The sequence below is a fragment of the Salmo trutta genome, chromosome 22 (genome assembly GCF_901001165.1).
Source record: "Salmo trutta chromosome 22, fSalTru1.1, whole genome shotgun sequence".
NCBI classification, from domain to species: Eukaryota; Metazoa; Chordata; class Actinopteri; order Salmoniformes; family Salmonidae; genus Salmo; species Salmo trutta.
In genome coordinates, this window is record NC_042978.1 from 35,345,420 (window position 1) to 35,370,317 (window position 24,898).

Sequence of the window (24,898 nt, forward strand, 5' to 3'; positions counted from 1 at the left end):
GAAGAGTTCAGTTTTGGATAGCCATAGCTAGCTAGCATCCCTCTCTGTTTGAGCCGGGTGTTTGAGTAGGCTAAACTAACTAGCTGGGTTCGCAAGTAAGTAAGTGAAAAAAAGACACTGAAATATAGCTAGCTCTCTCTCTGCCTCTTTCCCGCTTCTTCAGTTTTGAATAAATTAATTTCATTGTTCAACTATTGTCTTTCTCTCTCTGAGTCAACTACTCACTAAATGTTATGCACTGCAGTGCTAGCTAGCTGTAGCTTATGCTTTCAGTACAATATTAATTCTTTAATCTTTTGATTGGGTGGACAACATGTCAGTTCATGCTGCAAGAGCTTTGATACGTTGGAGGACGTCCTTCCAGAAGTTGTCATAATTACAGTGTGAGGGTGAGAACCATGAGCCTCCTAGGTTTTGTATTGAAGTCAATGTACTCAGAGGAAGACGGAAACTATCTACACCATGATGCTACCCTACAGAGTGCTGTTGAGGGTACTGTAGACCTTCATTGCAAAACACTGTGTTTTAATCAATTATTTTGTGACGTGAATATACTGAACAAAAATGTAAATGCATCATGTAAAGTGTTAGTCCAATGTTTCATGAACTGAATTAAAAGATCCCAGAATTTTTCCATAGGCACTAAAAGATTATTTCTCTCACATTTTGTGTACATCCTTGTTATGAATTTTTATTCTTTACCAAGATAATCTATTCACCTGACATGTATGGAATATCAAGAAGCTGATTAAACGGCATGATCGTTACACAGGTGCACCTTGTGCTGGGGACAATAAAAGGCCACTATAAAATGTGCAGCTTTGTCACAACACAATGCCACAGATGTCTCAAGTTTTGAGGAAGTGTGCAATTGGCATGCTGACTGCAGGAATGTCCACCAGAGCTGTTGCCAGAGAATTGAATGTTCATTTCTCTACCATAAGCCACTTCTATTGTCGTTTTAGAGGATTTGGCAGTACGTCCAACTGGCCTCACAACCGCAGACCACCTGCAGGATCATCGGAGACCAGCCATCCAGCTGATTAAACTGAGGAGGATTTCTGTCTGTAATAAAGCCCTTTTGTGGGGAAAAACTCATTCTGATTGGCTGGGCCTGGCTCCCCAGTGGGTGGAGCTGGCTCCCGAGTGGGTGGGCCTATGCCCTCCCAGGCGTTCCTGCACAGTTATGTGAAATCCATAGATTAGGACCTAATGAATTTATTTCAGTTGACTGATGTCCTTATATGAACTGTAACTCGGTAAATCATTGAAATTGTTGCATTTTATATTTTTGTTCAGTAAAGTTTTATATAAAAATGATTAACTTTTTTTAAACGTTTCACAATTTTAAACTTTTCTGAAATTCACTGAGGAGGATGGTTCTCCCCTTCCTCTGAGGATCCTCCACTGCTGTTACATAGCCCACACACACACATGCACCCTCTAGATATATTAGGGTAGGGCTAGCTATTGGGTCTCTTACACAAACACACACGTTGTGTAGGTTAGGCTATGTGGTATCGATGAGGGAGAGCAGCTTTATTTATCCTGCTCTCTGAGGTTTACATTCCTCCTTTCCTCCCCCTCTTTCTCTCTCTCTTAGTTCAGTCAGAGCTCCTACCAGCACCCTCATGTCCTCCTGTGTTTGTAGACATTGTAGCCTTCACTTTGAAACTCTTTTAAATATAAGCCTTTTAAGATATTCTAATCTGCATAATAAAACATAAAGGTTCATACATGCTTATAAATAATAACACATTAGCCTATAGCTGTACTGTACACATTACAGCTGTTTTTATGTCTCCTGGTTTCTGTATTAGACTAATATCCGTGTTACGTGTCCTTCTGTCTTTCCCCTCTCCCCTGCCGTGTTCACAGGTTGCTGACTGACTTTCTTTGTGTTCCTGCACACACGTGACCACCACCATGTCTCGTGCCCACCAGCCCCCCCTGGTGACGGGCATCTCACCCAACGAGGGCACCTCATGGACCAAGGTCACCATCCGAGGAGAGAACCTGGGTACTGGCCCCGCAGACCTCGTTGGTACGAGTATGACACACACATTCACATGCAAGCACAAACTTACACAGGCACGAATGTACACACACACACACACACACACACACACACACACACACACACACACACACACTTGTTATTTTGCATTCGACTTCTGACAGTCAATTCACTTCCAATTTGTTTTTTATAGATTGCCCACCTTTCTGTAATGTAATAATTGCTGCGGTTGTTTTTGATACATACCAAAGTGAATAATTTTATGCAAGTGTTTTCACTGGCCTTGTCGATAATTGTTTGTGTGTGTTGTGTTGTAGTCTCTGGCTCTTCCCAGTCTGTGAGGTAGGGTTCATGCCGTTATGACCCTTCGTCAGACTGAGTGACTTTTATTAATTTACCCAGAGCCTGGCTAGAGCCTGGCTAGAGCCTGGCTAGAGCCTGGCTAGAGCCTGGCTAGAGCCTGGCTAGAGCCTGGCTAGAGCCTGGCTAGAGCCTGGCTAGAGCCTGGCTAGAGCCTGGCTAGCCTACAGTCTACCACAGAACACCCTGGACCGTAGTCAGCCGTGGTCAGGCTCTGCTTACATTACACAGAGTGTTTGTTGCTGTTTATCAAATGAAAGGTTTTCATTACTTTTTGAAGGGGAAAATACTTTTTTTATGATTCTAGATTAAATTACTTTTCGTTTCTTTTAACTGAGTGAAACCTCTGCCTAATTCACAATCTTTTATACCCGGCCAAGATTGAATTTTAACCCATGTTGATTTTGTTTAAAAATAAGACTGTATTTAAAGGTTTTAGAACATAATTAAACAACAATTTTAGGCCTACATTTAAAATATGCGATTTAAATGCTGAAACAAATGATATGTCTGAATAATATGTTATTGTAGGTTTTTGGTATGTGTTAATTGAATTTAGACCTAAATTAGTATTTTCTAACCTTTGTGGTAAAGATGTATTTGTCAAAATGTTTCATTTAAAATGTAAAGATTGTTAGAAGTTGACAAATTGAAGATTAGATATATTATTGTCAAGGATATCAACATGTCAAGCTTTTTGGGGTTAGAATATTATAGCATTGACAGGAATCTCTTAATAATATGGTAGTCAATATGTAGGATATCAGTGATGATGGTTTATTGTTAAAAGGGAGACATTTTGTTACCACAAAAAATGCTACATTTGATACTCTAACTAAATACTGCATATACTGTTTTTATTCAATTTTATCAAAATATAATTGACCAAAACGATTAAATTATTTAGAATTATGGGTTAATTGTTTTTACAGAATTACAATAACTGTTTTGTTTTAAATATATACAGTACCAGTCAAAAGTTTGTACACACCTCCTCATTCAAGGGTTTTTCTTTATTTTACTATTTTCTACATTCTAGAATAATAGTGAAGACATCGAACACCAAAAAAAGTGTTCAACAAATCAAAATATATTTTATATTTGAGATTCTTCAAAGTAGCCAGCCACCCTTTGCCTTGATGATAGCTTTGTACACTCTTGGCATTCTCTCAACCAGCTTCATGAGGCAGTCACCTGGAATGTATTTCCATTAACAGGTGTGCCATGCTAAAAGTTCATTTGTGGAATTTCTTTCCTTCATAATGTGTTTGAACCAATCATTTGTGTTGTGACAAGGTAGGGGTGGTATACAGAAGATAGCCATATTTGGTAAAAGACCAGGTCCATATTATGGCAAGAACAGCTCAAATAAGCAAAGAGAAATGACAGTCCATCATTACTTTAAGACAATGAAGGTCAGTCAATGCGGAACATTTCAAGAACTTTGAACGTTTCTTCAAGTGCAGTCACAAAAACCATCAAGCGTTTTGATGAAACTGGCTCTCATGAGGACCGCTACAGGAAAGGAAGACCCAGAGTTACCTCTGCTGCAGAGGATACGTTCATTAGAGTTACCAGCCTCAGAAATTGCAGCTCAAATAAATGCAACAGAAACATCTTAACATCAACTGTTCAGAGGAGACTGCGTAAATTAGGCCTTCATGGTTGAATTTCTGCAAATAAACCACTACTAAAGGACACCAATAAAAGGAGAAACTTGTTTGGGCCAAGAAACACGAGCAATGGACATTAGACCGGTGGAAATCTGTCCTTTGGTCTGATGAGTACCAAATGTTTTTTTTGGTTCCAACCGCCATGAGACGCAGAGTAGGTGAATGGATGATCTCCGCATGTGTGGTTCCCACCGTGAAGCATGGAGGAGGAGGTGTGATGGTGTGGGGCTGCTTTGCTGGTGACACTCAGTGGTTTATTTAGAATTCAAGGCACACTTAACCAGCATGGCTACCACAGCATTCTGCAGCGATACACCATCTCATCTGGTGTGCGCTTAGTGGGACTATAATTTGTTTTTCAACAGGAAAATTACGCAAAACACACCTCCAGGCTGTGAAAGGGCTATTTGATCAAGAAGAAGAGTGATGGAGTGCTGCATCAGATGACCTGGCCTCCGCAATCACCCAACCTCAACCCAATTGAGATGGTTTGGGATGGGTTGGACTGCAGAGTGAAGGAAAAGCAGTGCTCAGAATATGTGGGAACTTCTTCAAGACTGTTGGAAAAGCATTCCAGGTGAAGCTGTTTGAGAGAATGCCAAGTGTGTAAAACTGTCATCAAGGCAAAGAGTGCTACTTTGAAGAATCTCAAATATATAATATATTTTATAACTTTTTGGGTTGCTACATGATTCCGTATGTGTTATTTCATAGTTTTGATGTCTTCACTATCATTCTACAATGTAGAAAATAGTAAAAATAAACACCCTTGATTGAGTAGGTGTGTCCAAACTTTTGACTGGTACTGCATATATATTTTTGGGTTTGACATTATTCCAATTTTTGGCAAATTTAAGTTGTGCTAATGTAAAGAAAATAACTTGTACTTCCACAATTCTTTTAGCTGCTATTTCAAAATGCCATATTGTGGAACATCTGTTGTTTAAAATTAATCTCTGTGGATAGTCTACATTTATTTTGATGTAAATGCCCTGAATTTGTGGTATTGTCAAAATGCCACCACTCATTTCCCTAGAATTTCAGTATTATGTTCAGAAATTAGATTTAAGCCACCCACAAATGAAAACCAAAGCCCACGAACTGTGAGCGGCAAAAAGCCCCAAAATATGGCCTCACACACGATTGTGCACTTGGCAGGCTGAGCCCTGGCCAATGATTTTATATCTACACTATATATACAAAAGTATGTGGACAACCCTTCAAATTAGTGGTTCGTAAGGGCTGTTATTGTGAAGTGGAAATGTCTAGGAGCAACAACGGCTCAGCCGCGAAGTGGTAGGCCACACAAGCTCACAGGGGACCCGCCACTGAAGCACATACAAATCGTCTGTCCTCGGTTGCAACACTCACTGCTGAGTTCCAAACTGCCTCTCGAAGCAACGTCAGCAGAAGAACTGTTCGTTGGGAGATTCATGAAATGGGTTTCCATGGATGAGCAGCTGCAGACAAGCCTAAGATCACCATGCGCAATGCCAAGCATTGGCTGGTGTGCTGTAAAGCTTGGACTCTGGAACATTGGAAATGCGTTCTCTGGAGTGATGAATCACGCTTCATCATCTGGCGGTCCGACGGACAAATCTAGGTTTGCCAGATGCCAGGAGAAAGCTACCTGCCCCAATGCATAGTGCAAACTGAAGTTTGGTGGAGGAGGAATAATGGTCTGGGGCTGTTTTTCGTAGTTCGGGCTAGGCTGCTTAGTTCTAGTGAAGGGAAATCTTACCACGATTCTGTGCTTCCAAATTTGTGGCAAAAGTTTGGGAAAGAGCCTTTCTTGTTTCAGCATGTTCCCTCTGTGCACAAAGTGAGGTCCATACAGAAATGGTTTGTCAAAATTGGTGTGGAAGAACTTGACTGGCCTGCACAGAGCCCTGACCTCAACCCTATCAAACACCTTTGGGATGAATTGGAATGCCGACTGCGAGCCAGGTCTAATCGCCCAACATCAGTGCCCGACCTCACTAATACTGTTGTGGCTGAATGAAATCAAGTCGCTGCAGCAATGTTCCAACATCTAGTGGAAAGCCTTCCCAGAAGAGTGGAGGCTGTTATAGCAGCAAAGGGGGGACCAACTCCACATTAATGCCCATGAATTTGGAATGAGATGTTTGACGAGCAGGTGTCCACATACTTTTGGTCATGTAGTGCATTTCTGACCACTAATATCCCTGGAGCCTGAACTTAGCCTATTAGATGTTGGATAGCAACAGGTGTGTGTTAGTTAGTTAGTTAGTTAGTTAGTGCATGTACTGTATATTCAAACAAAACAACCAGTACAGAACAAAGGCAGGAAATGTCCTTTAATTGAGTTACTGTTTTATTATTTACAGTTTGTTTCAGTGGTTGTTTGTTGATCATCTCTCACAGGCTTTTATGATGTTTAAGTGCAGTCATCTGTAGCTCTCTGTCCAGTTCCCTTTGGCCAGATAAATCAAATGAGGTGGTTTCACTTTCTCTCTTTTTAGTCTCTCTTTTTCTTCTCTCTCTATCACTTTCTTTCTCTCTAAACTTCTCTTTACTCCATGAGAAGGGTCAGATAGAAAGATAAATAAAAGAGAAAGTGTAGAAGTAGAGTAAATAGATCTGTAATGAGCCACTTAACAGTGAAGTGACAGCACTCTGTGTGGAGAGAATGATGAAGCTGTGGCAGACTTGTCAGGGCTACACAGGACTGACTGGACCCTGGGCTGAACTTTGACCCCCTAATGACAGGTTCATTAAACTGCTGTTTGTGTCATTGTGTCATGCCTCTTCTCTCAGTGTGTCTCTGTGTTCTTACTAGTCCTGTTGCTGTAAGCGTGCCTATATATTTCTCTCTCTCTCTCAGGTCTCTCCATCTGTGGTCACAATTGCCTGCTGACGGCTGAGTGGATGTCAGCCAGTAAGATAGTGTGTCATGTGGGCCCAGCCAAAGACGATAAGGGAGAGATCATCGTCAGCACCAAGTCAGGAGGACACGGCACCTCCACCGTCTCCTTCAAGCTGCTCAAGGCTGAGAAGATCGGTAAGATGGCTGCTCTCTGTAACCACTCCAGTTCTAATACAAGTCTCTCTGTCAATCATCAGAGGAACTCTAGAACGACTACTCCGTGGCGCAAGTACAGACAATCTTCCTCAGTATTACCAAGCAAAGGCAGCGGGGAACTACAGTATGGATACTTATACTGTTTTGTCCTGTGTTGCTGTACAAACTGTATAGTAGCTCTGTCAGGTACTATTATTGTGTGTGTGATCTGGGCTGTCCCTCAGTGATGATGTGTTTCCTGTGTGTGTCTGTGCTCTAGGTATCCTGGACCAGTCTGCTGTGTGGGTGGATGAGATGAACTATTACGACATGAGAACCGACCGCAACAAGGGCATCTCTCCCCTCTCCCTACGCCCCAGCAATCCATTGGGCATCGACGTAGACAAGTAGGGACATACACACGCATGCTACACACACACACAACACACGCATGCTACACACACACAACACACGCATGCATGCACACACACCCATACACATACACACACACACACACACACACACACATACATCAATACACAGGTTCTAGTCTTTGAGTCATGGTTTAGGTCTGTAAACAGAAACAAAGGATCCCCATGTGGAGGTGTTTGAAATGTTATGCCAACACAGCAATGGCTCAACTGGCTTTAACCGCTGAACAACGCACTGGAGACAAAATCATTGTGTTTGAAGGAAAGAAGAAAGGAAATAGTTGAAAAGAAAGAGTGCAGCCCACCACACATGGTCATTGGAGGCGTGTGGTGTGGTCTCAGCCTCCCACGCGCCTGGCAGAGAAAGCACAGCCTGTAATGTATAGTTTAGTTCTGGTATGTCTGTGCTCTAGGCCCTCTGGTGTTTGTTTGGTTTAGAGGGGGCAGGGGCCAAGTGACCACTTGTGGCCAGGGAGGTTAGCCCCTGACTGAGCCGCAAACCCTCCATGTCCAGGGTCACTTTCCTGGGCCTACTGGTAGGCTACAACCCATAGAACCCAGTCAGTTATCCCAAACTAAGAAACCATGGTTTCTTCTCTTCATGTTATTAGCCACATTAAAGATATTCTCTGGTACTTTGGCGACTAGTAAGTTATTTATTTTTATTTTTTAAACCTCCCAATTTGGGCTGGATGTGTCAATGTGTAGTTCATACATGCATAATCTATGAGCAAAGTTACTCTCTTACCTTAATTAGCCATGAAATCCCTAGTTTGAAAGCAACTGCTTTCTGGAAGCTGTGCGGCGCCATTTTCCCCCACTTGGGCCAGCCCCTTAGCAATTCGAGTTTCAGCCAATGAGCTTCAGCCCTTCGCCATTTGAGTGACTGTTAGCAAGACGTACACACAGTAGAGAGCGATCAATGACATGACATAGTAAGCAATTTTCGTGGATCGCTTTTGGCTCATGGATGCTACTTTCAGAACCGATGGCTAAAAAGTATGCAAAAAGATGGGAGAATATCTTTCAAGTAAAGACACTGGTCCATGAAAATGGACACACACACACACACACACACACACACTGCACAGTACACACACACACACACACATTAATGAATGTAGCTAATGCTGTTTATTGAAGAGACAGTGGTTAGCTGTCCAACCAGACACAGCTGACCAGGAGAAGTGGAGTGGACGGGGTCAGACAACCTTTTAGGAATTGTTTAGTAATTCAATAAGTTTCAACCCATGATTACAATTACGAGGTCTTGAACCAGTTTGAACAAGTTTGTCTGGTGGTGATGTCACTGGCTGGTTATTCTAACCGAGAGGTCAGACAGGAAGTCATCTTGTCAGTCTGCAAAACACTTCCTGGGGATGTCATCATCAACCTGTTCCTTTTTATTTTGGTCCACACGCTACAGAGTAACAAACCTCGTCCGAGCCGCAATGCTCCAGTGATAATGTCCCAACTGTAACTGCTTGTTTTGAGTTCGCCTACTGAACTGCATGAATAGTAAGAGCAAGGTTTCTCTCAGCGTATACGAATGTGCTTCCTGTCTGTAGAGCAAAGCAGCAGATCCGTAACATGTGAGAGCAGGCTTTGATAACATGCCAGGTATGGAGATGAGGGAATAACTTAACGGACTGAGAAAGTTGTTTCTCTCTCTCTTTTGCTTCCTGACTCTCTCTCTCTCTCTGTCTCTTTCGAGATACATGTGTCAATTGAATATGCCACTTTGCAGAAGCTTTGTAAAGCGACCTACAGTGCATCCGTTTTTAGTACGTTTACGTGATCTTTGTGCAAATTCAATTTGTAAACTTTGTTGTTCACGCCACACTCTTACCAATTGAGCAACAAAGTTACAAGGTTGTTAGAAGAGCATGGGTACTTTGAATGGAAAGTGTGGTGAGAGTTCTATGGTGATCAAACTCCCTCTCTCCCATTTCTTTCCCATGACAACCCATCTTTACATCTTTTCTGAGATAATTCTGCTCTATGATGTTTGTGTGTGTGTGCATGCATGCATGTGTGTGTGTAATCACTCCCTGAGGGCTCAGTGTGCTCCAGTACATTACAGTAGAGGCTGGATGGGGGGGGTTAGGGTTTAGTTTGTGTAGCCCACGGGTCATTACCACAGATCAAACCTTCCTAATGAGCTCTGGGTCCTCAAGGGGCACCCAGGCGTCACACACTGCTCTTCCCACGCCCGGGCCTCTCTCCTTGGGCACAGCCTGGCCTCACACTGACCCCTGCTGGATGACTTTATACAAACACCCCAACTCACCTTTCACCTCATTACATTATAAGGACATTCTTGTTATTTTGTACAATGTCACGGTTATATGTTATTTCTTATTTGTGTAACTATGTACAGCTATAAGCATTGTTTGTGTAGATTGTGTTCAAGTTTCAACTTTATGGTCAAAGAGAGAAATGGGGTAAGCTGCATAATCTATAATAATATGTTTGCTTTTAACCAAATGTGCCTGAATACATTATCCGAATGGGTGGTCAAGAGAAATCCAACCCACAATCACTCTACCAACTGACCCAAACAGGACCACAGCATGACCATACAGGACCACAGCATGACCATACAGGACCACAGCATGACCATACAGGACCACAGCATGACCATACAGGACCACAGCATGACCATACAGGACCACAGCATGACCATACAGGACCACAGCATGACCATACAGGACCACAGCATGACCATACAGGACCACAGCATGACCATACAGGACCACAGCATGACCATACAGGACCACAGCATGACCATACAGGACCACAGCATGACCATACAGGACCACAGCATGACCATACAGGACCACAACATGACCATACAGGACCACAGCATGACCATACAGGACCACAGCATGACCATACATAGAAGATATAAAACATATACATTTCACAGGGTTTCTTAGTAATCTGTTTTCTCCCCCAGGGGTAAGGTCCCTCTGAAAGATCTGGAGGCCATATTCCCAGGGGTGAGTGGGGATTTCACCAGCGAGAACTTCTCAGCCACCTGGTACCTCATCGAGAACCACTCTGTCACCAGGTAGGTCAGACCTACCTATCTATCTATTTTCTAGGACCTCTGGGTCAGACACACAGCCAATCACAAGTGTATTTCTCTTGTACCAGCCAGCGCACCATCCCAACTAATATGTTGATGGACGTCAGCCCTCTAGCCAAACGATCAAACTACTAGTCAGAAACACTGTTGGAAGTAATGCAGTGACTTGGCACAAAGCCTTTGAATGTGTTCTTTATCACCAAATCAAATCACAATTTATTTAAAATGCATTTAACAAAAGCATCAATACAGTTTACAAAAAAAAACATATTTTGTTTGTTATTTTTTACGTGGTTCTCAGTCCATCCAATCAATCCATTGACCCAGGGACAGAGCTAGTCTGTAAATAAATACAATCTAGCTCCAATCCCTGTTGATCCCTGACCCCTGACTTGGCACAAGAAAACTTTGGACATGTGGAGGAATTGTCCTTTCTCTTGTTGACCTCTGACCCCTGGTCTCTGTCATACTAGGACAGTGTTTGTCAGCATGTCTGTCAGGTTATTATTAGTCTCTCCTGGTTTCCTCCCTGTCATCCATCATGGTTCACCTCCATCTAACCCCCCAGTCTAGCGGATGGATCCTGTCTGGTCCTGGCCAGCAACTGCAGGGCTGCAGACTCCACTGGGTTGGGCTGTTTTGGGTTGACAGGGCCTGTGTTTCTTCCTCCAGAGGAAACTTCCATTCACTCCCAGATTACACACACGCATGCTTGTGCGGACTCTCACTCGTGTGCGTTACACATAGAAAATCGTACACACACACACACACACTCCTCTGACTGATGGGATGGTGTCACACTTGGAAGTAAACAGAGTTTAACTTTCATATCCCACTTTTCTTTCTCGTCTCGCTCTTTCCTTCCCTCCCCCTCTCAGTTTTGACCAGTTGCGTATGGCAGCCAGTAACCTGAAGAAGCAAGCCACTAGGAAGAACGAGGGCAGTCTGGCCTACGTGAAGGGAGGGCTCAGCACTTTCTTTGAGGCACAGGACGCCCTCGCAGGTAAAGATACAGTACACGTTACACACAGACTATACACAGAGTATGTGTTTTTTACACTGTAGGTCAATACTACACAGAGAGTGTGTGGTATATACATTGTATGTGTGTTATTACACAGATGGTAACCGTATAAAGACAATGAATCTAAACATGTTGACGGAACTTGGCTCTCATGATGCAAGTAAGAGTTTGTGAGGCTCTGGTCTATTGCAGTGTGTGTTTGACTAATATCCTTTACAGACATAGAACACTTCTACAGTAACGCGTCGATGGCGACAGTAGATAACCTTTCAGACAATTTAAAAAAGTGCAGCATCAGGAGCATCTATACCTTTTCTGACAGTAGAATTCTGCTCCGGCATATAATGTCCGCTATTGTTTCCCTGACAACAATAAACCTTGCTGATTGATGTGCTGCTGTATTTTTTTAAATGGCGTTTTATTGTATGATATGGTAGTTTTCTTTCTCCTAAAAGTCTTGGTAAGTCAAGGTATTTAATGAACTTTAACATACTTTTTTTAGGAGAGAGTGGGCTGCGTGCAGGCTGGCAGGCTGCGCGCAGGCAGCTCGAGATTATTTGATTGACAGTTCTGGTCCCATAGTGATGGACGTCAATCCTGCTTCAGAGGAGGTATTCCATTATAGACAAGTAAAATGCCTGTTCAGTGGTGCTTCAAAACTATCTCCAGAGATGGAGTTGTGTCGGCTTTTGAAAAGCTATAGTGTACCCTTAGCCGAGGCACTTTCAAGGCGGAACATTCCATCTGTCTGAAAAGAATATAAGACCGGTATGGTTTGGGATAACATTAGTGTGGTGTTTTACAGTGGGAGTTAGAATAAGACAGGTATGGTTTGGGATAACATTAGTGTGGTGTTTTACAGTGGGAGTTAGAATAAGACAGGTATGGTTTGGGATGACATTAGTGTGGTGTTGTACAGTGGGAGTTAGAATAAGACAGGTATGGTTTGGGATGACATTAGTGTGGTGTTTTACAGTGGGAGTTAGAATAAGACAGGTATGGTTTGGGATGACATTAGTGTGGTGTTTTACAGTGGGAGTTAGAATAAGACAGGTATGGTTTGGGATGACATTAGTGTGGTGTTTTACAGTGGGAGTTAGAATAAGACAGGTATGGTTTGGGATGACATTAGTGTGGTGTTTTACAGTGGGAGTTAGAATAAGACAGGTATGGTTTGGGATAACATTAGTGTGGTGTTTTACAGTGGGAGTTAGAATAAGACAGGTATGGTTTGGGATGACATTAGTGTGGTGTTTTACAGTGGGAGTTAGAATAAGACAGGTATGGTTTGGGATGACATTAGTGTGGTGTTTTACAGTGGGAGTTAGAATAAGACAGGTATGGTTTGGGATAACATTAGTGTGGTGTTTTACAGTGGGAGTTAGAATAAGACAGGTATGGTTTGGGATGACATTAGTGTGGTGTTTTACAGTGGGAGTTAGAATAAGACAGGTATGGTTTGGGATAACATTAGTGTGGTGTTTTACAGTGGGAGTTAGAATAAGACAGGTATGGTTTGGGATGACATTAGTGTGGTGTTTTACAGTGGGAGTTAGAATAAGACAGGTATGGTTTGGGATGACATTAGTGTGGTGTTTTACAGTGGGAGTTAGAATAAGACAGGTATGGTTTGGGATGACATTAGTGTGGTGTTTTACAGTGGGAGTTAGAATAAGACAGGTATGGTTTGGGATAACATTAGTGTGGTGTTTTACAGTGGGAGTTAGAATAAGACAGGTATGGTTTGGGATAACATTAGTGTGGTGTTTTACAGTGGGCATGTAATCTAAGGACTTCCTGACCATTCCTCAGAACTCTGATGGACGTGTGGAAGCTGGCCTCTAGGTTTGTGTGTATGTGGGTGTGTATTGCCTTGTGTTTTCTGAAAAGTGTGTGTGATTCTGCGTGTGTTTGTGTGCCGGTGACCACGTCTCTGCAGCTCCTGGGTTTTCCTGTTGTGTGTCTAAATCAAATCAAATTATATTTGTCACATGTGCCGAATACAGCAGGTGTAGACCTTACAGTGAAATGCTTACTTACAAGCCCTTAACCAACAATGCAGTTTTAAGAAAAATAAGTGTTAAAGTATTTGCTTAAATAAAATATTACAAATAGAAAATAGAAAAATATCAAATAATTAAAGAGCAACAGTAAAATAACAGTAACGAGGCTATATGCAAGGGGTACCGGTACAGAGTCAATGTGCTGGGGCACAGGATTTGGGCGTGCACACGTTAGCGCAGTGTGGTCTAGCAGTGGTTGATTAAAGAGGCGCGTGTGTGTGTGTGAGCAGAGCACCACTCCACTGCAGTGTACCACAGTGGCGCTAGCCAACCACAACACGCTTAATTCATCTTCATTAAAACAGCATCAGCTCTCATATGTCAATCACAGTGCTGCCTGTAGCAGGGCCATCTAGTTCTGTACTGCTTTCCTATTAGAACCGTAGAGTGGAGTGCGTGGATTCATTACACAAATACAAACACCTACTAACGTACACACATACTAACATACTGACACTTGACACCCATACACACTGAAACACATGCACACGCATACACACACATGTATACCCAAACAGATGCACACACACTCCCATGGCCTTTCTGATTCACTCTCTGATAACTCTGAGGTAACATTTTGACTGCTGTCGCTCTGCCAGGTAGCTCAGTCAAATCAATTGTTCAACTTTATCAGTCATATTTTTGTCTGTTTACTCTAATTCCCCTCATAGCCACTCAGTTACTTCCCCTGACTATTTATATGTCTCAGTCATTATTATGATTGCTTTCCGTATGTAATGTTTGTGCCCGGGTGGAGCAGGGGGGTCCGAATCCGAGGCAATATTTTCATTGTTAGCGTCTGAATGTAAATAAACGGAGCAGGGCAACACAATGCAGGCCAGAGCAATAGGGATGATAACGGCCCTAATATGACCGAGGGGAACAATACAGTCCCTTTCTCACGTTCACTCTGCTGAGCGTGCCCATTATGAGCCAAAATGGGAAGAGCAGGAGATAATGCACCCTCAGGTGGACTCATGGCCTGTGAACCAGGAAGCAATGGACCATAAGATGACAAGTCAATTGACCTGTTTCATTAGGCTGTACTTCACTGTAAAAGTTTGAGAGTATATTCTGCCTCCTTACAGCACGGCTGTGAAGCTCATTCCACGGAGGGCCGAGTGTCTGCAGGTTTTACATTTTTACTTTCAATTAAGACCTAGACAGCCAGGTGAGGGGAGTTCCTTACTAATTAGTGACCTTAATTCATCAATCAAGTACGAGGGTGGAGCGAAAACCCGCAGAACCTCGGCCCTCCGTGGAATGAGTTTGACATGTGCCTTACGGCATATATAGTCCTCTGATTATGTCTGTTTTTAGGGAGATGATTCTGAGGCCCTTGTATGTTTTGGTTATTGAGGATGTCTCAGCGCTAGTCCTGGTATGGATAGTAAGCTTGATGTATGGTTGAAGTTACATACAATGGTCAGGTACGGTCAGGGTTTTCTTTTAGGAACATGCCAGCCATCTTGACGGCACTTGGCGGCTCCAGCAGTTGCTCACTGCCAGGTCCAGTTAGCACAGCTGTCTGCAAAACTGTGAATCCTTTCTTTGTCTGTCTCTCTCCATGTTTGGCAAGTCGTCTGAGTCATTCTAAATGAGCTCTACTTCAGGTGTTGCTGTACAAGTTTAAAGGAAATGAATAATGAAGGCTGTGTGTGTCTGTGCGTGCGTGTCTGTGCGTGCGTGCGTGTCTGTGCGTGTCTGTGCGTGCGTGTCTGTGCGTGCGTGTCTGTGCGTGTGTGTGTGTGTGTGTGTGTGTGCTCTGTGGTCAGCATGTGTTACATTAAAAGTGGCATGGTACTAATAGCTGTTTAGCCTGTGGTGCTTCCAGCTCACTTAATCACCATTTAATGGCTTTTATTTTTAGTCTCCTCCTCAGTTTATTTTCTCTTCTGGCTGCATGTGAGAATTTTATTGATGGCTCTCGTAAAAGCCAGTGGTGTTTTATTATTAAGAGAGAGCAGGGGAGTGGGGATCGCAGTGTGGAAATAAGGAAGGAATGTCTCTGCATGGACCAAATCTGGAAAATGAATGAGTTCTGTTCAACCAAAAAATGGTTTAAACAAGTTGTTTGTTTTGAGAATCCACGAGGTTCTTCTCTTTCTCCTCTTCTCTCTCCTGTCATAATCTCTCTCTACTTTCTCTCTTTTGTCTTGCCCTCTTCATTCCTTCCTCTCTTCTCATTTCATCTCCTCCAACAGAAACATGTGTGTGTGTGTGTGTGTGTGTGTGTGGTGTGTGTGTGTGTGTGTGTGTGTGTGTGTGTGTGTGTGTGTGTGTGTGTGTGTGTGTGTGTGTGTGTGTGTGTGTGTGTGTGTGTGTGTGTGTGTGTGTGTGTGTGTGTGTGTGTGTGTGTGTGTGTGTGTGTGTGTGTGTGTGTGTGTGTGTGTGTGTGTGCCACTGATGTCTCAGTAATAATGTCTCTGTATGTTTCCCTGCTGGGTTTAAGCACCAGGCACTAACTGGCTATCCCCACCCATCCTCATCCCACAGCACTATTTATGGCTAGTTTGGTTAGTGCAGTGGCTAGCCCAAATGCTAACCTCAGTGCGTCTAGTGTTGTGGACAGTGATAAGCTCTCTCCATTTAGGGAATGGAAACTACAGCCAACTGTTGCTCCCTAAACATGCTTACTTCACTGCTTATTACACCCTTCTTACACTGCTCCCCTTGTCTATTAGACTGAGGCTTGTAGATACATAGTGACAGAGAAGAGGAGGGTACATCGAGGGGTTACTTGAGGTCAAAGGTCAGACGACCTCGATGTCTAGGGTCACCCACCCAGTGGACCAGGGGCTGGGTAAAACAGGAAGTGAAGGAATAGTTCTCTAAACTCTCTGTGTGACCCAGAGCAGACAGGCTGTTGAAAAGCATGGGGGGGTTCATAGTTCATAGTCATAGTTGGGGGCTGTTTGGTTAGGCTGATCCGCTGACAAACTGAACCATCTTTCACAGGGGTCTTCTGAGACCTGGCTGACTGACTAACTGGCTCACTGATTGACAGAGGCCGGGTTCCTTCCTTCTTTTTGTGGGGGGGCCTCAGAAGAATTTTGAAATTTTATGTTTTTCATTGTTGTGTGAAAAGGAAGTGGCCCTGCGATACAGGAAACGGACCACTGCTACCGTGTTCCAAAATCCCATATTTCCCAGGGCCGTATTCCCGACGCTCCGAACCTCCGACTCCGGTGCATAGTCAGGAGTCAAAACATCTCCAACTTCAGAACCCAGGGAGGCTGTATTTTTATTTTGGATCCATTCTTTTCAATGGGTTCCAGGAAGCTGAGTGGGGGCTGCCTGTGTCTCTTCCTCCGCTCCTGTGTGTGTGTGTGTGTGTGTGTGTTAGTTATCCGGAGGCTGTCGGGGTGTTTAGGTTAGCCGTGACGTCATAACTGCGGCAGCCAGTATGTGTGACAGACAGAGAGGACACACAGCTGGCAGGGGGCACGGGGGTCTCTGCAGAGACAAAAACCAGGACCCTGAGGGTGTGTGTGTGTTTGTACAATACACTAGACTTCTCTCTACTCTATACTTTTCAGAGCAGATGGCATTATTCTTCCATAAAACCTCTGGTAAGTCTATGGTTCCTGCCCTGGCTCTCTGAATGTCCTCTGGCCATTCTGCTTGCGTTGGTTCAGTGATGGCCGTGTCGATTTACGCAGCCATGATATGATGGCATGTTTGATTAGTGAGGTTCAGGAATACCTCAGCCTCTCTGCCTCAAGGCTCCCATCTTTCAGAACAGGACCCACATTTATTTACAGAACTCTCTCTCCCCCTTCTCTTTTTCCTTCCTTCATTCCTTTTCTCTCGCTTTGTTCCATTTTAGCTGACAGTCGTTGTTTTCAGTGGAGCGAATGAGGGTAAGAGAGTGGTGAAAAGCAGAGAATAAGGAAAGGGGGCTTGAAAGGGGGATGACATCCTTTTTCTCTCTCTCGTACCCTAGCCTCCCCCATTTCGCCCCCTCTTTCTTCTCTTCCCCTCCATCCTCTCCTTTCACCCTACTCTCTCCCCCACTCCTCTCCTCTCTCGTCCTCTCTCCCCCTCTCCATCTTCTCTCCCACCCTCCATCTTCTCCACTCTCTCCCCCTCTCCATCTTCTCTCTGCCCCTCTCCTCTCCCCCCTCAATAAACGCTCACTGCCCCTCTCAGCACCCAGCTGCCCCACTACAGTCATTTGAGAAGCCCTGAAACTCTCTCTCTCTCTCTCTCACTCACTCACTCACTCACTCACTCACTCACTCACACACACACACACACACACACACACACACACACACACACACACAAATTACTCCAGACCAATTCTGACCTCTCTTCTATCTCCTTTTCTTCTCCTCTTCTCACCTTTTACACTCTACCTGTCATCTACTTCTCCTTGCCTTACCACACCAGCACTATTTCCTATTCAGTGTTGATGTTGGACTGCGGACCCACCAGATCTTTATTCATTAGTGTTGTATAGTCAACCTGACACAAGCAGCATCCCTCTCAGCAGTAGAAATACTGCTTTTCAGTCTTCAAGCTCTCCTCACCCAAATATTATTCCTCCAACTGATTAAACATTTGGATGTACATTTCCTCTGGGAGTCTCTTGGTCTTTGGGTGCACAGTATCTACAGTCTATGATCCATTTTGAACAGTCTTCTTTCCCCTAGATTATTTTCCAGTCAGGTTACAAAGGCCCCCAAAGGAACATCAAATGCTAATCTGGAGTGGATTTTGATTGGGGGCACCAATTCAGTCAGGTTAGGTCAAGTGGATCAGTTACAGTAGCTGTGGTCAGGTCAGTGGTTGGCGTGGGAACGGTTGAGAGGGGGCGTGGTCAGAGTCAGACAGAAGCCACTGGGGCAGAGTGGCTGTTTATTGTTTTAACTTCAGTTCCTCAAATTGGAATCTCATAATTACGCATGTTAGATTGAGCAGTAGAGGCACTCTGTGATTACAGATCACAGAGACCTTAAAATAACTTGAATAACTCTGTCTCTCTTTATCTTTCTCAATGTGTCTCTATATCTGAGTCTGTGCTGCTTTAATTCAGTGATTTGATACTGAATTCAGAGTTCAGATTTTTTTGTCTTGTCTCCTTTGATTGAACATAATACTTGTAGCATCCATGACAGCTAGTCACGGTGTTGAATAAAACGTTATTGTTATTTTACAGCGATCCACCAGAGGTTGGCGTCTGATGGGACAGAGAAGGTGGAGGTCTCCATGACACAGCGTCTGGAGAACGTCCTCAACAGTAAGCCTTCCATCTTTCTATCCATCCATACATCTACAATATGCATCCGTCCACCCATCTGTTCATTCATCCATCATCCATCCATCTATTCACTCTCTGTTAATCTCTCTACCTCTCAGTTGGAACATACACCAATTCATAGGTCAAATCAAATCAGTAGTATGTATTGTAATCTGAAAGCAGACATCATCCCAGCTGATATTGTTTAGACTACCTTCTATCTCTATAGGAAGTCCAATTAGAAGGAAGTTTCTTCAGAAAACACCACCTACCTAACTATCAATCTGTTTGAGGATAGATAGTGCGGTTTCGCCTCCTCGCCACCCACCAATTATCTCACACACATACACCACGTTGTGTGTGTTCGTTTTTCCCTGTCTGTAGAGCGTCTCTTCCAGCTAGATCCTCTGTCCCTGTCTCCCATCTCATACATGATAATGTGACTCCTATAATGGAGCATCAATAAACATGTCCTCGGGGTTGAAGGTAAATAAACCTCCCTCCCGGACGCTGCTTTCATCCCCACAGCCCCAGACAGACATACATGTGGGCCCACAGCCGAGAGCCCAGCAACCGCACACCTCCATAACTCCCTACATGTGGGCCTTCAGCTCGAGAGTAACGGAGCCACCCCTCCCCCACCCTCCAGTCACCACACACCTCCCCACCAGTGGGTCTACACAATCACAAACATCCCCCCGAAATATCAAACAGCATGACAACTCGTCAGTCAGAGTGCAGAGTGGGGAGTGAAAAATGTGAAATATTTCTCTGTTCGCTGTTTCAATGTTTTTCCTTTTGAGATTTGGTGTGGTGGGGGCGAGGGGGCTAACTCCTTTTTCTGATTAAAATCATTTTAGTGAGTCCTTGTTTTTTCTTTTTTTGCCGGCACATCCGAGGCCACCCACGAAGCCAGAGAGTAGCGTGTGAATGGCCCTGAGAGGGAGAGAGAAGGAAAGACTGAGAGATGGCTGTTATGCTCTCCTGTCTCTCTCTCTCTACCTCTCTGCCTAGTTCAGGTAGCTTCCTGGCACACATCTTCCTGGCACACATCTTCCTGGCACACATCTTCCTGGCACACATCTTCCTGGCACACAGCTTCCTGGCACACAGGCCACAGAGGGAAACCAGATTCTCGTCTGAAAGATGATATGTATTAGTAGTAAAATAATATATATATATTTTTTTGATACTCGCCCTTTCTTTATCCCCCCATCTCAGGAGCCAGTGATACAGCAGACACTCTGTTCCAGGAGGTTTTGGGGAGGAAGGATAAAGCTGACTCAACACGTAACGCCCTCAACGTTCTGCAGCGCTTCAAGTTCCTCTTCAACCTGCCGCTCAACATTGAACGAAACATACACAAGGTATACAGAACACACACACACACGCACACCTGCCCCTCAACATAGAGTGCAACATACACAAGGTGCCCATCATACACACACGGACGTGGACACAGATACACATACGGACACACACACACACACACACACACATACGTCTATACACTAACACACACACACACAGCATACACACACACACACAGCATACACACCTCTGTCGCTCATCATCAAGCACAGTATCCAGAAGGTGGTGCTACAGAGGCCTGAATGTGTGTTGGGTGTATTGTGTATTCAGTTTACAATGCTAGAGTCTCATCTTGACATGTTCCTGTCCGCTGTACATATGAGCTTTTTCTCTGTGTTACAAAATTCAACCAATGTGATATTGTTACAGTGCGAGTTTAATGTTGTTGTGTTCTCTCTACATGTTATAATCAGAAAGTATTATGTTGTTGTGTTCTCTCTACATGTTATAATCATAAAGTATTATGTTGTTGTGTTCTCTCTACATGTTATAATCATAAAGTATTATGTTGTTGTGTTCTCTCTACATGTTATAATCATAAAGTATTATGTTGTTGTGTTCTCTCTACATGTTATAATCATAAAGTATTATGTTGTTGTGTTCTCTCTACATGTTATAATCATAAAGTATTATGTTGTTGTGTTCTCTCTACATGTTATAATCATAAAGTATTATGTTGTTGTGTTCTCTCTCAGGGAGATTATGATGTGGTGATCAACGACTATGAGAAAGCCAAGTCTCTGTTTGGGAACACTGAGGTCCCCGTCTTTAAAAAAGGTAGGATAAAGTGAAGAGATCACCGAAGATTTTTATTTTATATTTTTTTTATTTCACCTTTATTTAACCAGGTAGGCTAGTTGAGAACAAGTTCTCATTTACAACTGCGACCTGGCCAAGATAAACCAAAGCAGTGCATCACAAACAACAACACAGAGTTACACATGGAATAAACAAACATACAGTCAATAATAAAGTTGAAAAAGTCTATATACAGTATGTGCAAATGAGGTAGGATAAGGTAGGTAAGGCAATAAATAGGCCATGGTGGCAAAATAAATACAATATAGCAATTAAACACTGGAATGGTAGATGTGCAGAAGATGAATGTGCAAGTAGAGATACTGGGGTGCAAAGGAGCAAGATAAATAAATAAATAAATAAATACAGTATGGGAATGAGGTAGTTGGATGGGCTATGTGCAGTGATCTGTGAGCTGCTCTGACAGCTGGTGGTTAAAGTTAGTGAGGGAGATATGAGTCTCCAGCTTCAGTGATTTTTGCAGTTCGTTCCAGTCATTGGCAGCAGAGAACTGGAAGGAAAGGCGGCCAAAGGAAGAATTGGATTTGGGGGTGACCAGTGAGATATACCTGCTGGAGCGCGTGCTACGGGTGGGTGCTGCTATGGTGACCAGTGAGCTGATATAAGGCGGGGCTTTACCTAGCAGAGACTTGTAGATGACCTGGAGCCAGTGGGTCATATACTGTACTGCAGTAAGTGTGATCCTCTCCTCCTGTGTGTCTGTCTATAGTGTATGCCGAGGTGGAGACTAGGATCGGGGCTCTGAGGAGTCTGCTACTGGACAAACTACTGGAGACGCCATCTACCTTGCATGACCAGAAGAGATACATCAGGTCTCAGTAGACTTCATGTATATGTATGGTAGTGAGGAAGACGGGTTTGTTACATTCACCCCATTCTCACTACCCTCTCTCACTTTCTATATGTTTATCTCTCGTTGTATACCTGTCTACAAAGCCTTGCTTGCTCTTCCTCTTTCTCTCTTACTTCTCTGTCTCTCCTTAAATACCATCTGTCTGCTCTTTCTCCCCTTATTACTCTATTTCCCTCTCCCTCGCTCTCCTTTTTCCTCTTTTCCCCTCTCTCCTTGTTCCTCTTTTCCGCTCTCTATCTTTCTCTCTTCCCCCTTCTCCTGCTCCCTCGTTCTCTTCTACTCCTCTCCCTCCTCTCCCTCCGTCCTCATAGTTGTGGTCTGTGATAGTTTATTATTACTCAGAACGACCCGTCAGAACCAGAGAGAGCAGCTCACGATCACAGCAGCCATCTTTCATCCTCCTACATAACATTAGAGCTAGCTGGCTTTAAACGTCCACCATGTCAAACCTCCTGTTTACCTTACACCCATTAGGGGGAACCTAGGGGGTCTCTGGTGGGGGTTGTGGTGGAGTAAAGTCAGACATGGTTTCAAATAGTATTTGTTTCCCTTCAAATATTTTAGTTGCTCTTGATAGAAATTGCCTGGTTTAAAAATGGAACCAACGGAATTGTCCCAATTGTGCAAACCGCGCCCATCTGGAACTCCAGGCTGACTTAATCGAATGCTGAAAACAATTTGAAAAGAAACAAATACTGTTTTTATCCAAATAGTTGGATTGGTGTGTCTTGTAGGGGTTTGGGGGCTGGAGGTACCCTTGTAATAAGGAACAAATTATTCTGGTCTGGTCAGGTCTGCCTGTTATGTGATGGTGTCAGCCCACAATGAGAGACTAGAGAGTAACGCACTCATTTGAGATGGTCCCACACAGTACTGAGTGATGTAGAGGGAATGTAGTGGGGAAGAGGACTGTGGGTAGGGGATGAGGGTTTTTGGAATGAGTTGGGGAGGGGATGAGGGTTTTGGGCATGAGATGGGGAGGGGATGAGGGTTTTGGGAATGAGTTGAGGAGGGGATGAGGGTTTTGGGAATGAGTTGGGGAGGGGATGAGGGTTTTGGGAATGAGATGGGGAGGGGATGAGGGTTTTGGGGATGAGGGTTTTGGGCATGAGATGGGGAGGGGATGAGGGTTTTGGGGATGAGATGGGTAGGGGGTGAGGGTTTTGGGGATGAGGGTTTGGGGATGAGTTGGGGAGGGGTTGAGGGTTTGGGGATGTGTTGGGGATGAGGTTAAGGCAAAGGCTACAGGAGATGGAGGTTGCTGGGTTTAAACTTAAATCTGAAGTGTCATGTTGAAGTGTCATGTTTTTTAAAACCCATTTCTTACCTGAGTGTGTCAGCATTGACGACATCACCTGTGAAGTGCTGTGCCCACATTCTAATTCTTACCTGTGTGTGTTCCTTCCAGGTATCTGTCTGACCTGCATGCACCAGGGGACCCTGCCTGGCAGTGTATCTACGCCCAGCACAAGTGGATCCTCGGACTGATGCAGAACTGCAAGGAGGAGTTTATCAATGACCAGAGAGGTGAGTTACACACACACAAACACACACGGGTCCACAAACAGAGTCACACGCACATGCAATATAGAAAGAAAAGCCCTTATTTCCCCATTTCAGTCAGACTGGTTAGGTTGACTAAGAGAATTCTTGCTTTCTCTTTGCCATATCCCGACACGCTCCCCCTTTTCCTCTCTTGCTCTTTTTCTCCCCGTCCCTCTCTCCCCCCCTTTTCCATCTCTCGTTCTGACAGTCAGTGTGTTTATTTTTTCATGAGCGTATGAATAAGATGAAAGAGGGGGACTCTTGGCGTTGGACTTGGGTTTCAGGGCCCGACACACCGCGTGCGGCCGCACAGATGGATTGGAACAATTAACCCCAATTAAGCTGTTTCTCTGTTAAATCAGCCAGCAGGAAAATGTGGATGTGAAACCATCCTCTCAGGAAGAACAGTACAGCAACCCATGAACACACACATACACACACACACTCAAACACACATGCTAACCTCTCACCATTACAATAACGAGAGGTTAGCATGTCTTGGGGGTATGATATTTTTGCGTCTGTAACTTTCTCACTCATTATTCATGATTCATTCAGGACTACACTCTTAGAAAGGTGCAATCTAGGACCTAAATGGGTTCTTCGGCTGTCCCTATAGGATTACCCTTTGAAGAACCCTTTTGGGTTCCATGTAAAACCCTTTCCACAGAGGGTTGGTTCTACATGGAACCCAAAAGAGTTCTCCTAATTGGGACAGCCGAAGAACCCTTTTGGACCATTTTTTTCTAAGAGTATATGTATAATCATGGTAGCATCCACATTAATGTAGAAGTGTTTAGAAACATATTATATTCTTATTTACAATAAAAGTGACTCCACAATACATTATTTACCATTCATTTCTATTGGGCACAAAATAATCGGAAACACAACCAAAACAAACAGCAAATGCATCCAACAAGCTTGATGTAATCATTACATGCTAGGAATATGGGACCAAATACTTAACTTTTGATTACTTTAATACACATATAAGTGAATTTGTCCCAATACTTTTGGTCCCCTAAAATGGGGGGACTATTTACAAAAAGTGATTTCATTTCTAAACGGTTTACACGATATGGATGAAAATACACTCAAATTAAAGCTGGCAGTCTGCACTTTAACCTCATAGTCATTGTATCATTTCAAATGCAAAGTGCTGGAGTACAGAGCCAAAACAACAACAAAATTATCACTGTCCCAATACTTTTGGAGCTCACTGTTTACACACAGTATGCTCAAAGACACGCTCACACGTACTATGCTCATATTCACAAGCCCAGACACACACAGAACACTGCGTGGGTGGTGACTGCCGTACACAGTGGAGTCCGAGTATAAACAGGGCTAATGATAAGGGGAAATGGGGTTTCCGGGGCTC

The 24,898-nt window shown here is 43.8% G+C and overlaps 1 protein-coding gene and 1 long non-coding RNA gene across 4 annotated transcripts in view; both read left to right on the forward strand.

Annotated features, from left to right (window-relative positions):
- Window positions 1-24,898, forward strand: part of exoc2 (exocyst complex component 2) — a 97,006-nt gene that overhangs the window by 18,733 nt on the left and 53,375 nt on the right. For all 3 annotated transcript variants that reach the window (XM_029707823.1, XM_029707824.1, XM_029707825.1), the window contains 10 exons: window positions 1,879-2,044; window positions 6,896-7,072; window positions 7,353-7,479; window positions 10,463-10,576; window positions 11,473-11,597; window positions 18,846-18,926; window positions 20,148-20,293; window positions 20,993-21,074; window positions 21,826-21,928; window positions 23,378-23,496. In XM_029707823.1, coding sequence (XP_029563683.1) covers window positions 1,927-2,044; window positions 6,896-7,072; window positions 7,353-7,479; window positions 10,463-10,576; window positions 11,473-11,597; window positions 18,846-18,926; window positions 20,148-20,293; window positions 20,993-21,074; window positions 21,826-21,928; window positions 23,378-23,496 — 1,192 coding nt within the window. In that variant the 5' untranslated portion in view covers window positions 1,879-1,926. The remainder of the gene's footprint in view (window positions 1-1,878; window positions 2,045-6,895; window positions 7,073-7,352; window positions 7,480-10,462; window positions 10,577-11,472; window positions 11,598-18,845; window positions 18,927-20,147; window positions 20,294-20,992; window positions 21,075-21,825; window positions 21,929-23,377; window positions 23,497-24,898) is intronic.
- Window positions 11,770-13,596, forward strand: LOC115158640 (uncharacterized). Its single transcript, XR_003868703.1, has 2 exons — window positions 11,770-12,386; window positions 12,444-13,596. It is a non-coding gene; the product is annotated as an uncharacterized LOC115158640 (long non-coding RNA).